The 13,856-nt window shown below is 37.8% G+C and overlaps 1 protein-coding gene across 6 annotated transcripts in view; it reads right to left on the reverse strand.

Annotated features, from left to right (window-relative positions):
- LOC128262126 (disintegrin and metalloproteinase domain-containing protein 10) overlaps positions 1–13,856 on the reverse strand; it is an 87,101-nt gene that overhangs the window by 17,794 nt on the left and 55,451 nt on the right. For all 6 annotated transcript variants that reach the window (XR_008268318.1, XR_008268316.1, XR_008268317.1 and 3 more), the window contains exons 4-5: positions 12,180–12,376; positions 11,529–12,108 (exon numbers count right to left, since the gene is read on the reverse strand). Coding sequence is in view for 2 of the 6 variants with exons in the window: in XM_052996206.1 (XP_052852166.1) it covers positions 11,529–12,108; positions 12,180–12,376 (777 nt within the window). In the remaining 4 variants the exon portion in view is untranslated. The remainder of the gene's footprint in view (positions 1–11,528; positions 12,109–12,179; positions 12,377–13,856) is intronic.

Raw genomic sequence — 13,856 nt, forward strand, 5'->3', positions numbered from 1 at the left:
AGCCCTTCCTGTTGCTGCCCCTTTTCATCGGATCCAAGGATGTCCTTGCCGCGCTCCTTTGGCCTCAGATTTACCACTAGGCGGAGACGGAATGTATGGGAGACATGTTAATTAGAGCCTATTGATGGAAATGACTGCATGTGGGCTTGAGCTCCACTCCGGTATTTGCTTATTCTGGTCCTCAGATCAAATTACATATTTTTATATATATTTCTGTTTGCGTACGCATATTCGGTATGACTCGGCCCTTGCCCAGCCTAATGTCCATTTTAATTAAACTCAAACATGTGCGTATTTATAGATGTCTGTGTACAAACAAACAGATTCCCCAAATGGCCCATTGAACTGACACTGGGCTCCCACGGCGGTTGGTCACTAACAAATTTACGAGCACAGCAAACGGCAGCAGACAGCATACATGCCCCCACATGCACACTTGCACACTGACTAGCACTGGCGACCATTCAAAGGGAAATTTAATATTTTAGCAGTTAAATTATTTGGCACTTGTAATAAAACAAACAACTTGTAGCACCAGAAGCACCAGCAGCAACATCCTCCCAAAGCGCAGTGGACAAGTGCAAAGTGTTAGGACGCAAAACTTTCGGAAGCCGCAGAAACTAAAGAGGGGGCAATGCAGAGGAAGCCCTATATAATGCGCCTGGCCTGGTCGTGCTGACCAAATGTTGTTAAATAGCAAAATGTAAATATACATTTTCAGCACAAGATTTATGCATATTTTGAAGTTTGGCAGAGAGAGCAATGTCCTTGGTCAACAGAGTGTGTGTGAGGATAAATTTTAAAAATTGTTTAAATTTCGTCTGCTATTGCAGCTGTTGCAAGGACATCAACTGCAGGCGCAGTCATTTTGGCCGGATTCCACACGAATTATGCTCCAAGACTTTGGCCTAAACTAGCATCTTCTGGCTGATGTTTGCCATGTTGCATATATAGATACATATGTGTACAATTCCCGCCCACTGGGTGAGTCATGTAAGCTTGGTAAAATCCATTTGGCCACATTACGCATTCGCCATGTGGCCGCCTGACATTATAAACTTCTGTTTAACTCGTGATTCTGAAACTTTCGGGTGGGCTTTTTCGTACAAATGTTTATACAGCTTGTGTTCCAAAACTAATTTCACGAGAAATGTATTTGTAATAGAAAATAAAGTATATTTTCAATACTTATAACAAAATATGCATAAAATTTCATCACTGAGAGGAGATTATTTAATTGTAAGAAAAAGGAGCATTCCTTTTTGTTGTTGTTACCTAGTAATTTGTGCTGCTCGATTTTGCTTTAAGAAAATTAATGAAAACAACGAAAACTTTGTCTTTATGATTTCAATGAAACAAACAAAAATTCTTTCTAGTGTAAATTTCTGCGAGGGTTCTTCAATTTCCTTTAATTAAACAAACAAAAATTCATTCAAGTGTATATTTCTGCGAGGGTTCTTCAATTTCCTTCAACTAAATCTTTATCAAGTTTTATCAAGTCTTAAATTTCCTCAGGAAAAGCATCGTAGGCAGAGTCAACCGCAACAATTAATTTAATATTTCTCGGACAGAATCACGAACGTCCCACACCCAAAGCCTTGAACTCTTTTCGCCTCCACTCCAACGCATCTCCACTGTGCTGCTGTCACCTGGACAGTTTGGATAAGAGTGGCAACAGCACTGCACAGCCAAACATTTGCATAAATATTTGCAAAATTCGCAGAGTGGGCTCACAACCGGCCCCCCCAAAAACCAGAAAATGTCCCCATTTCGTTGATGACGACGACAGATTTTAAATACATTTTGCACCCTGCACCTCGGTGTGCGGTCCACACACACATACACACACACACACACACTCATACCCGTCGGCAACAATTATTGGTTTGAGCGCTGTCCGCAGACCAGGTGCCAGAGATGCGGATGCGGATACGGGCATGGGGTTTACGGGTAACGATTCACGGGGTCCTGACCGGATTCCCCAAAATAACGAGTTTGTGGTAAATTGAATTGTTCAACATCCACACTGAATCCCCCACTCCGACTGACATTCCCACTCCCATCCCCGATGATCCCATTCCAGTCCATTCCGTCAATAAAATCGTTGCACCGTTTCATTTCGACCTGATATGTTGTATGATGCGGTTTTGTTATTGGTACTCCTTGCTTTTAGATTAAATTGGGTGTATAGGACTTATTTAATTTTTTTTAATTAAAAAAAATAATCCTAAAATTATATATTTAGTATATAAAATATACAATCTAGAGTTTTCAAATAATAAACATCTTCCAATCACTAAGTACTAAATAGTCGAAAGGTAAATATTCAAATCGATATTTCTTGTTAATTTCCAAATGCCATTTTCCTTTGATCCTTCCAAAAAGCGAGTCTCACGTCGCCAAAGCTTAAAATAGTTTTTAATTCGAGTGTCTACCTTTTCGGGATAAAATTGATGGACCCACAGAGTATAGAAATTATGATGGTCATAAATTTAATTTCCGTCCATTCCTTTTTTATTTGTTTTGCTATTATATCCGTTTTTGCTGGATGCTGAAAAGTGCAAACTGCGCAAATTGTTGCGGTCAAGGCACTGTTATTTGCGCTAACCAATAATATTGTACACAAAAAAAAGGGTTAATAATCCAAATTGCTTTGCAAAAACCAGGCAAAAATACTATAATAATCTGAAATAAATACTAAATACTGTAACAATCATAATCTGTAAATAAAAGATTATTTATTTTGTCGTAGTATGTTAAACATTAGATCCACATTGTACTAAAAACAAAAAAAAAAGGTTTTCCACATTTTAGTGCCCTTTAAAAAAATAAAAACTTATTTCCTTGTTTATGTCAAAACGTCATTGTTTCTGACGACTACATTAAATGGAGTGGAAGTTGCAATCCCTCATCATTCCATACCCATATCGGACGATTATGATGACAGATTGCTTGATGTGGGGATATATCCGCAATAACAACCCAATTCGCAGACATGTTGCATTTCGGCAAGGCAATCAAAGTGGCATGCAACACAAATGTGCAATCTAGTTGCAACCCCATCCGGAATAGCTGCTGAAAAATAAAAGCGATCCCAGTTGAAGTGGCAAACACAATGTCATGGCTGGGGAGCTTCGCGTCAGGTGTGTTGGCCGTGTGATGACGATGACGATGATGATGATGCGGGGGACCAGGAGAGCCAGCCTGCTAGACAAAAAAGCCATTAAAAGCGACTTAAATGTTGCGAAATGTGTTCACGCTCTCTGCTCTGAAATGCACTGCCCCACGGTTGAAGGTGGAAGGTTAGAGCAGGTGTTGCTACGTGCGTTGCTTATGTCACATTTTCATTTGCCTTAAACATTTATTAAATTTTAAAATCTAATTTGAATTTTCACGCCACACAGACTGAACACAGTTACAAAACCATGAACAACAACAACGGCTATAAAAACATCAAACAAAAGGGAAACGAGTAACGAAACCAAACGAAGTGTATCACAAGAAGCCGTCGCGTAGAGAAATTCAGTCAGACTGTCGAGACCAAAGAGGGTGAAAGGGCAAAAGGGTTCACAAAAGCGACATTATGGATAAATCCGGAGCTCGCAGGATGGCAATGCAGAGTCGAGGGCAACAGCGTGGAACTGAACGTAACATCATGGAATATATTCGAACGGATGAAGAGGGTGTCGCAACTATGAAACTGACACAACATCATAAAACGCCTCATAAATAGAGATTTTCTAAGTAAATACAAGTAAGTAGCTGGGTTCAAGTTACACTGGGATTTTTAATTCTATAAACAAATTATATATATATCATATGAGAAATTTTTGACTGTAAATTTTTAATTGAAACAAATGAGTGCTTAAAACTTCTATTCTTAAGATGACCTAAAAATTTACAACTGCATATAAATCTATAAAATATAGATGGGTAATTGAAATAGCGTATAACATGATAGAAACTAAAAATATACATTTTGCCGATGTTGTTTAAATAAACTAAAATATTTTATTCACCCCTTTCTCATACTCTCTAACTATCTGCATTCAGCTGACTCATTTCGTTTTAATGATAAAAAAAAAAAGACGTACGTTTAACCAAACATGAAATGTGAAAAGTTGGCATGTTGAATATCAGCGATTCATTATCCTTGGACAAATGTCAATTAAAAGTAAAGCGTAAAAATAATAAACACTGTTGGACATTGTCATTTCTGAGGTGGTGCTCATAAAAACTGGTTCGGGGAGTTCTCATAAAAAGTAAAGCATAGTTGGGGGTGAGCAAGCATAAAAAGTTAGTCATGCGAGATTTTGGTTGTCGTTGCCGTTGTCGTTGTAGTTGTCGCTGTTCTGCGTTGGTCAGCGCTGCGAAGCCCCATAAAACTGCACAACTTCAATTAATTTTCACATATGGCGACGGCGGTGGTGGGCGGCAAGGAGGTAAAGTTCACCATCGTCATATAGATGGGGCAGCGGTCAACGGCAGTAGCAGCTGACTCTGAACCCTGTTCAGTGAATTCAATTAACCGCAATTTCCATACCGACGGTGCGGGGGGCTCTCTATCAAATGCAATTGTTGTGCGGTTGGCAAACAACAATTTCCAGACAACTGGCATACAACAAAAATACAAAAAAGTTAGCAGAACACAAATTTTCCTCATGTCAGCTAAAAAAGTATGAAAAAAAAGAGGGTCGTTGAAGGGACTCAAACAAATAAAGTTTCTGAAGTATGAAAATAATTAAAACAGTTTTCTGAAATTTAATATGCATTGTGTAACAACAAAAACATACATATATTGCATGTTCATCTGGCAGATTGTACTTTTTGGTTATTGCTGTCATTTGTAATTTGTCACTTCTAATTGCACTTTCTGTGTCTGCGTCTGTCTGTGTGTGCACTTGATTTTTGTTGACTTTCCCATTGTAATTATGCGTTCAGATTTGAATTGAGATTCAGAAGCAGCCGATTCGACGAGCTAACGATGCAGATGACCCATTTCTGGCGAACTGGTTTGTAATTAGCTCTTGTCCAGTTCGGTTGTTGCCCTATTCGTTGTAATAGACAGGAAACTGACTGCGATTGCCGGGGCTTGTTGATTTGCATGTTCGGATTCGTATTTGATTGGAATTGGTCGGTGCACATTCCATTGGCAATTGAGTAGAAAGGGTACTATTATGGTTAAATTATAAGGAGATCGCATGTGGCAGACAATTCCAAAAGGAAGCTGATTAATCTGAATTTTGCACAAGGCTAATTATCTCAAACGAAGGTAGTTGATGGGTAATTTCCATCATTCTAGCTTTTGAGAAATTTTAAATACCTGTCATGAACATATTTCTAGGAAAATTGCAATTCTTTTAAAATTCAGGGTTCTTTTGTCGATAAAACATAACATATTTTAATAAAAGTTAATATATTTCCCAAATTGTTATAAAAATATTTCAGCCCGATATTTTCTTTTACTTTTGTATTGTATTTTAGCGACCTGTAACTAAATACATTAACCGAAGTTTTTGCTTGAATTTTTAGAGAACAAAAAAAGGAATTATGTTTGATACTTTGTTTTCAAAATTACTTAAAAAAAAGTCATTCATAATTAAAAATCAATGACAACTTGTTGCTCAATCATTCTAAATTTTCCAAAACCATATAATAATCATTCTAATCAAATTTGCTGCCCTTTAAGGAAGGAATTGAATGCATAAATAAGTCACTTTGTGAGTATTCCGCAGCTCCAACACTCCCTTAGCAAATAACTGCTGACCGCAGAGTCAGAAAAATTGCGGTAGACTGTATGTGACCGCGGGTTGAATGACCAGCGATAACTTAATAGAAGTTGACACATGTCGCCACGCATGCAAAATGAATTCATCCAACCGCAGCTGGACTTTGCCGATGGGGTTCATCCACTCACTTCACCAGGAACAGTGCGACCATTGCTACCATCACCACATGGCGGAGAGGCCATTGTGCTCAAACGCATTTGATTTCAATATCTGTGCCCACTCACGCCCCCTTTTTATAGCCATTCACAGCCGGCAGCGTTGCCAATTAACATGTCCATTGGTTGGCTCCAGTGCTACAGTCTGATTTCAATCCGATCGGGTAACAAAAAAATCACAAAACTTCAGATCAACTTGTTTAATCTTGAGCCTACTAGCTACCCTGTTTTGATATTTATTTATCTTGTTTTTATTTTAGAGATTTGATAACAACAATGGGCGATAATGATTTTTGAACCGTAGGTTTTAGCCCGTAAAATGTGATCTAGACTAAAGACATAAAATACGACTGAAATTTTAAAAAATTATCAACGATTTTAAAACATTGTAAACAAGAATGGGTAGACTAACAGATAAAATCTAATTTCAAATCAATTGTAATTCATTTAAAATAAATACAATTTCCTTACTTCTCTGCACCTTCAGAATTTTCGATTTGCTCTAAATAAATAATGACGCAATTAGCATAAAATATTAGCTATCCCTTTAGAAATATTTGTCTGCCAGTAATCAACAAATACTCTTTTACATTTGCAGAACCCCAGAGCATTAAAAAAAAAAAAAAAAAAAAAAAAACTATAACAAAAGAAAGCAAAGAGAGCGACAAAAGAAAAACGTGTTTCCGGCCATGACTGTCGCATGTCAATTTGGGCACTTTTTTTTTTGGGGAACTTTTTCCATCTCTCCCTTATCAAAAGAACTATGGGGAGTGTAACGACAGGCGGGTGAACTTTCTTGTGCAACCTAGCATGAAATTTGTTTGTTGACAATTGCAAACTCCATGCTCCTGCATAGGGTGGCTCCTTCCACGGCTGTTGTTGCTGCTATCAAATACCGGAAATTATTGTATGTTATGCCAACGTCAACATTGGCCCCGCGGCATCATCGTTATCGAAACGCGGCGTAAATCCTGTATTTATGTATTTTTGGCTGCTTATTTCATGCATCGTTGACTGATACATATTCATAAAACGATAGCGACGAGCAGCACAACGGTGGATAAAATTTAAATCAATTACTCTGGCGATGACGCCAGTTTTCGTTGAAAGTATGTTTCCCAGAATTATTTAAAATTTAGTGGAATCTGTATGCAGAATCCCTGAAATGATGTATTTATAACTGTGATATAATATAAATGAAATAAATTCGATATTTAGCCTTCACCTTTTTGATTTTTTGAATGGGTTATTAAACAAAAACATATGAATCACGATGCAGTTCGTTTAACACAAAACTACATAATTGGAAAATCCAATTTATTTAAGTTTAAACAACGCACCGCAACAATTAGTCTTATTTGTTGTAAAAGTCATTGACATTTTTGCTCCAATGAGTTCGCAGCTCAGCAAAAGTTAATGGGCCTAAAAGGAATGGGTGGTGGTTGGGTCGAGAATGGGAACGGGGCAGCTGCTGTGCGAGAGGAATTTTTCTATAAATTTGCATAGTGTTACCAAGTGCAATCAAATAGTCGTAAATAAATGTGAGCCGCATTGCATTTATGGCAGTTGCAGCAACTGCACATAAAGTTCCCACAGGCATGGTCAATGCACTCGAGGGCCCCAAGAATAACCGGAAAAAAGGGAGTGGGAGTGGGAGTGGTAGGGGCAGGTCCTGGCGAGGAGTAGTACATAAGGAGCAACAGTGACGCCAGCAAACAATGTGCCACTTGAGCAGCTCTCTCTCTGTTTTGCTGTGCAAAAATTATATTACAACATTGTGTATAAAATGTGATTTCCAGGCAACAGCAGCTAAGGCAGCATTCAAGAGAACACACATTGCACTTGCGTGCACAGAGAAAAAAAAGGGGTCCAAGAAATAATAAGAAATGCGAGTAACAAATAATAAAAAAAAAATTCTGTGAATGAATAGGAAAGCAGGGTAAATATTATAAATAGTTTATTTGTTTGTTTGACGCTGCGTTTTTTATTAGTAATTTTTTTTTGTTTTGTTTTTAAAGATTACAAAAATGGCTACGAGAACAAATTTGTTAAGTTTTAAGTCGAAAATGATTTTAAAAGTTCAATTCTTAACTTAGTTCATAATTTATTTTCAAATTTTTGAGATAAAAAGAAAATATTAAGCATTTAAAATGAAAGTTATGGGCTCTAGGCATTGACTAATTTTAATTAAATTTTTATTTTTGCTTCCAAAATAAAAATTGAATGTTTGAAAATAAAATCAAAATATAAATACAACAAATTTTAATTCTAAGAATGTTACATTACTTTAAAACATGCTTAGCTATGGTTAAAAGCGTTTTTGTTTCAATTTCTGGACAGTGTAATTGAGTACTTGTGTTGTGGCGTATGTTAACCCCTTGGCTGCTCCTGGGGTTCGGCGGGCTCACGCTTCGTTACTTGGCTGCTTGCAAGTGAGTGCGACAGTGCGCTAGGGGCCATAAATGGGCTAAGAGGGAGAATCGTATTGGGTGGGATGTGGGCTGTGGGATGTAGGGGCGGATAAGCAATGTGCGTGCGCCGCTTGGTCGGTTTTAACACGCACTTAACGCACCCCTTGACGCTGCCACCCTCAAAAGGGATGAACGAGTGTGTACACACCAACAATGTAATCTAGGGTCCGTCGACGACTGCTCATTTCCACTACAAAAGTTAATATGCTGCTAAAATGGCATTAAAAGCGTGGTGGCGAGTTGGGGTAGAAACTCCTGATAACTTGGGAAGCATAAACACCTCGCGGCACAGTTGCGTTCTTACCGAAGCTAATAAAGTTGGACAGCCAAAGGAAAAACGGGGGAAAACCATGCGAAAAATGTGGGTAACTGTGAAGTGGAGTAGCAATAACTCATAAATAGAAAATGAGTAAGAGAGCTGCGCGAGTGGCAACGAAGACCGTTTTGCACTTTTCACAAATTAATGTTTATGTAATGTCCCCCCACGACTAAGTGACCAATGACAGCCATATGACAACCTTTGACACCGCTATTATACTTTCCAACTTTGTCATGGCAACTGTGAGCATTTAATTGGCCCTTTTAAGTGTAGGGACTTGAGGCACTCAAACAGTTGAGAGTTTGGTTCATGAAAAGTGATTTCATTAAAGCAGTCAGTAAAAGTTGAAATATCTTACGGGTTTTTAATAGCTGTAAACTAATTTAATTTAAAACCTTTAGTGTTGTATTATCTCATTCTTGTCAATAACAATGTAGGGAATTAAATTTAAAAAAGATTTTCTTTAGTTTACAAACTGATTGCTTTAATCTCTAGGTGTGGGGATTTAAATCGAAACCAACTTTAAATTGATTGAGAGACAGTTTTAATTAGCATAATTGTGTGGGTAACCAGAAACTATTGGGCAATTTCAAATGTAAATTAATTAAAAGTCTTCAACATCCTGTCCTAAACTAAATGAAAACCAGCGAATTAATGAAACGGAATGTCAATTTCGGTGTTTTATATGGAATTTATACTCTATATCAATCAAAATGTGCAAGGGCGACAACAAATTAGACAGCTGGTGGGAATGGGCATGTAAACGGCTTTTGTGTTAGCTCATTAAAGTAATTACGCCACGCCCCCAACGCACAGATAAACTTTCAACCAAGCTAAATGCGCCCATGACAATAGTTTTGTCAAGTGTTGTTCATGATTCTCTGGCTGCATGTGCATGTGCATGTGTGCAAGTGTGTATGTTTTTGTGGGAATGTCAAATTGCATACAATTTTTGCGAGCAACAACAATGGGTAGATTGTCGAAAAAAGTTGGCCAACAAAGCGCCCCTCGTGTACTCAACAAAATACCCACCGTTGCTGTTGCTCCCATTTCAGTTGTTTAGCTATGCATTAGATTCTACTTCTTTTGTTGCAGCAACAGCAGTGACAACTTTATATGGGCGTGGCAGCCGCCCATTGTTATAGCCATGGCTATAGGAAAATGTTAATACACAATAAGAAAATAAATCGATTTACCTATGAGTACATATTTCTAATGCATTCATTCCATTATAATACACTTTTTCTGATTGGATTTGAATTGTTTAGTTTTCATACAAATTCTGATTTTAATATTTAATCTACACATGGATGAAAGAAATGAAAGTTTGGTGAAAAATAAAAAAAAATAACATAAATAAAAAACTGAAACTATTACGATTTTTTAACCCATTGCATCTTTAAACACATCGCAAAAAAACGAAACTTTTACGATTTTTTGACCAACTTAAAAATGCTTTAGAAACCATTTACAATGAAAGGTTATATAAAGATTTAAAAAAAATTTTGAGATTTACAAACTGCATTATTGTAAAACAAATCCACTTTATAGACCAAGACTTTAATTTTTAAATATCGTATTCAAGAAATGTAATCAGAGAAGCACATTTAAAGTTATTGTTATGGAAATGCAACATTGTTTGCCGTGCATGTGTGTAAAGCAGCCGGCGGTCTGGAACCTGATGTCGTCATAGTTGGAGCTGCCTGCACAATAACAACGGCGATGCATCCGTTTTTTTTTTTTTCAGTTTGCAGTTGCAACTTTTCATTGTCAGTGTCATTGTTGCAGCGATATTACGTGTACGAGTGTGCGAGTCTGGGGCACACCTTCTTTGGTTGCACCATTGTTGCCGAGTTGCATAAAAAATTGACCATTGAACCGGAGAGAGAATATTCCTCTTATTTTCTTCGCTTTCTACGGGAAGCTTCATGCGTGGCTTGCTTTTAAAATGAAGTCGCCGGCTTGCCTTTTTTGCATAAACCATGAAAAACGTTGCCACGTTGCCCGTTTTCATTTTGGAATGAAAGTTTTTCCGTTTCTTCTTTGTCGGCACAGCTGACGGATCAAAGTTCCCACATCGCCATTGGCGGGGAAAAACTGCTGCGGTAAGTCGACAAATTGTAATTGACCAGAAAAAACATTCTTTCATTAAGAGTTATCGGAAAAGGGAGAATTTTATATAATATATATATCATTTATACCAATAAATGAAATTGAAAGCAGATAACAACGATTTGTTTGGTTTAAGGGTATTAGCAAAGATTTTACAGAACAAGAGGATTAAGTTACTATATGGGCACTCAAAAAATTTATTTAAAAACTAGAGTAAATATTCTTGCTATTTGCTTTTGTAAAGCGTATTAAAAGAAGCTTCCACCGTGACATAAGCTTAGCTCTACAGCCCCATTTCTCACTGCTCCGATAAACAAGTTGTTAAGCTCAACAGCTTCTGAAAAACGTGAGCCAGTTGACAAACTGACAGCCCAGCTTGAAAGAGGAGCATAACTGAAATGATTAGCAGCCAGCTACTCGCGACTGTCATAACTCAGGTGTCAAAACAGTAACGAAATGTTATCAAACAATTTCAAGGCTGACTTGTGTCCTCCCCCGAACTAAATCCAAAAGTACAGAATAAAGTCGGAAACTTCCAACGATGCCAGCCGGCAAATAAATCACATTTAACAATGTGCTGGGAGTATTTTTCATTTCTGCATCGGCAACTTACTTTTGAAGACTGGCAACTGGCAGGGGGATGAAGGATGAAAAGTGGGAAAAGGAACTTATTTCGACTTACCTTCGCGCACATTTTCGTAGGCGTCCTCGACATGTGACTCCTTGTAGATAATGGAGTGAAAATCAAGTTCGTCCTCGGCATTATGCTCCTGCTCCTGCTCGTCCTCGGAATTCTCCGTTGTTGTGGGTGGGAATGTTGTCGACGACGACGACGACGACGATGACGACGATTCGGAATGCTCTGGGAGCTGCTGGTTCGTCGTCGTTGTGGATTCAGCAATTTTCTTTATGAAGTTTTCTGTCTTACTATCAACGGCAGTTCTGTTGTTGTAGCTATTGTTGTTATTGCGTCGGGCCAAAGGCCGCGTTGGTTGTGTGTTCTTTGTGGTGCTGCTCTGTGGAGCCGCCGTTGTTTTCGAGTAGGATGTTGTTGTCGGAGTTGGTGGTGTTGTCGCCGTGCGATTTGTGGGGAAATAATGTTTGGCATGTTCAACATAATAGGCATCACGTTCCGTTATAATTTTACCCTCGAATACCCCGTTGTGTATGGAACCAAATACATAACTATTACGATCCCCTATCACTTCGCCCTCATAGATATGATCCGTGGAGACATCAATGGGACCTTTGCTATCATAAATCTGAAAAAAAAAATACAGCCATGTTTTACATTGTAGTGTTTATGTTTTTTAATCATTATGGTAATACTCACGTCTAACTTATTGCTAAATGTATTTAAATCACGTTTTAATCTAAGATGGAAGTCTCTTCCATGTGATGCAAACTTTAAATGTACATAATGATCTTTGGTCACTGATCGTCGCGCTCTGTTGTGACTAGCTCGGATGTGCTCGTGATCATAGTTGAGTGTTTCATAGTGGGATATGTATTCGTTAAGTCGTTCATGACCTGTACAAATAGAGAATGTATATGAGAAATTAGTTTATAATCCACTTTGGCTATGACAGATAAATAAGCTTATTTTCTAAATATTCTAGAACCTAAAACAGAAGACAAACTTGTATAAAATCAAAGCCAATTTAATTTAAATCCGGTATTAGTTAAATATACGTTAAGTAAAATAAAAAATTTTGAAAAATAAGTCTCAACAATCTTTTCTTGTTGAATTCTGAAAATCGATTGCAGGCAAAAAACCGAGAAACAATTCGATAACCGCAATTGAAATTAAATTGAAGGCCGGAAATTGAAACACAACATCGGACCAGAGCTCCGATGTGTTTATGTCCACTTCAGGAGATGCCAGAACTGGCCTGAAAGTCCTCTGAGTACTTTCATTTCCTTGTCAACGCTCGGACACTACCTGCACTTAATACTTTTAACATTTGATTGCATTTATGTAAGGGGTATGAATGGTCACTGGGCTGCTGCTGCAGTTTTCCGTAATGCATTTACTGTTGAAAGTCGTTTTTGCACATGCCACAGCCAACAGCCTAACTGATGGCAAGTGGCACTTGTGTGGGCGTGGCAGGATTGCTCTACGACTGCCACAAACATATTTATTTTGGCAGATGGACTGGAAAAATGGAAAGCAAGAAGAGGCGACAGGACGACGGGACTTCTGGGAAATGGCATGCAAGGCGTCGCTTGGGGTCCGCAAGGCATTTTTCTCTCCTTTCCTATTCGCATTCCCCTTTTCCCAGATTAAACTTGCACAACATTTTTAATGCACTTGCAACGCACACAGTTGCACGCATAGTTGCATTACTTAAGAGGGTATTTTCGTCTGGCAGTTTGGGATAAAAGCGTAGCCCGTCTGCTTACCTAATGGAGTGTGTGCTAACAAGAGTGAGGAGCTCAAGGAATGCTGAGGTCACATAAAAAAAAAAAGGCAATTTTTGGCATATTTTTTGACTATTTTATAAATTAACAATTCATTGTATGGGCTATTTTTTTTAGAAATACATACCATTTTAAAATGGAACATTTAAAAAAAGAACATTGGGTTTTGTAAGCATTAAAAACTAAAACTTACATAGCTTTATATGTTTGGTTTTGGATACAAAAAAAATGTTTATTAAATAAAAAAGACATACCTAGTTGGGTCAGTGTCCATTCCTTATCAAATTAATTAAAAACATGCCAAAGCAAAATAATATAAAATAATAAGCATCATAAAAGGGAGCCGCGGCAGGATGCGGGTTCAACTTCAAAACGGCTGTCGGCAAAAATTACACAGAACCAGAGAGTATCAGAAAAAATTCTCAACACGAAATAAATGGCAAAGGTTCTAATAACGACGAGCATTATATAGGGGCAGGGGTTGGGTAATTAAACTGAATGTTCAAGCAAACATTAAACAACGATTTTTTTACGTTCTTTTTGTGCAAACGACATGATGAATCAAGCCAGAATAAAGGGAACGTCCTGC

Source organism: Drosophila gunungcola, unplaced genomic scaffold (genome assembly GCF_025200985.1).
Source record: "Drosophila gunungcola strain Sukarami unplaced genomic scaffold, Dgunungcola_SK_2 000001F, whole genome shotgun sequence".
NCBI lineage: Eukaryota > Metazoa > Arthropoda > Insecta > Diptera > Drosophilidae > Drosophila > Drosophila gunungcola.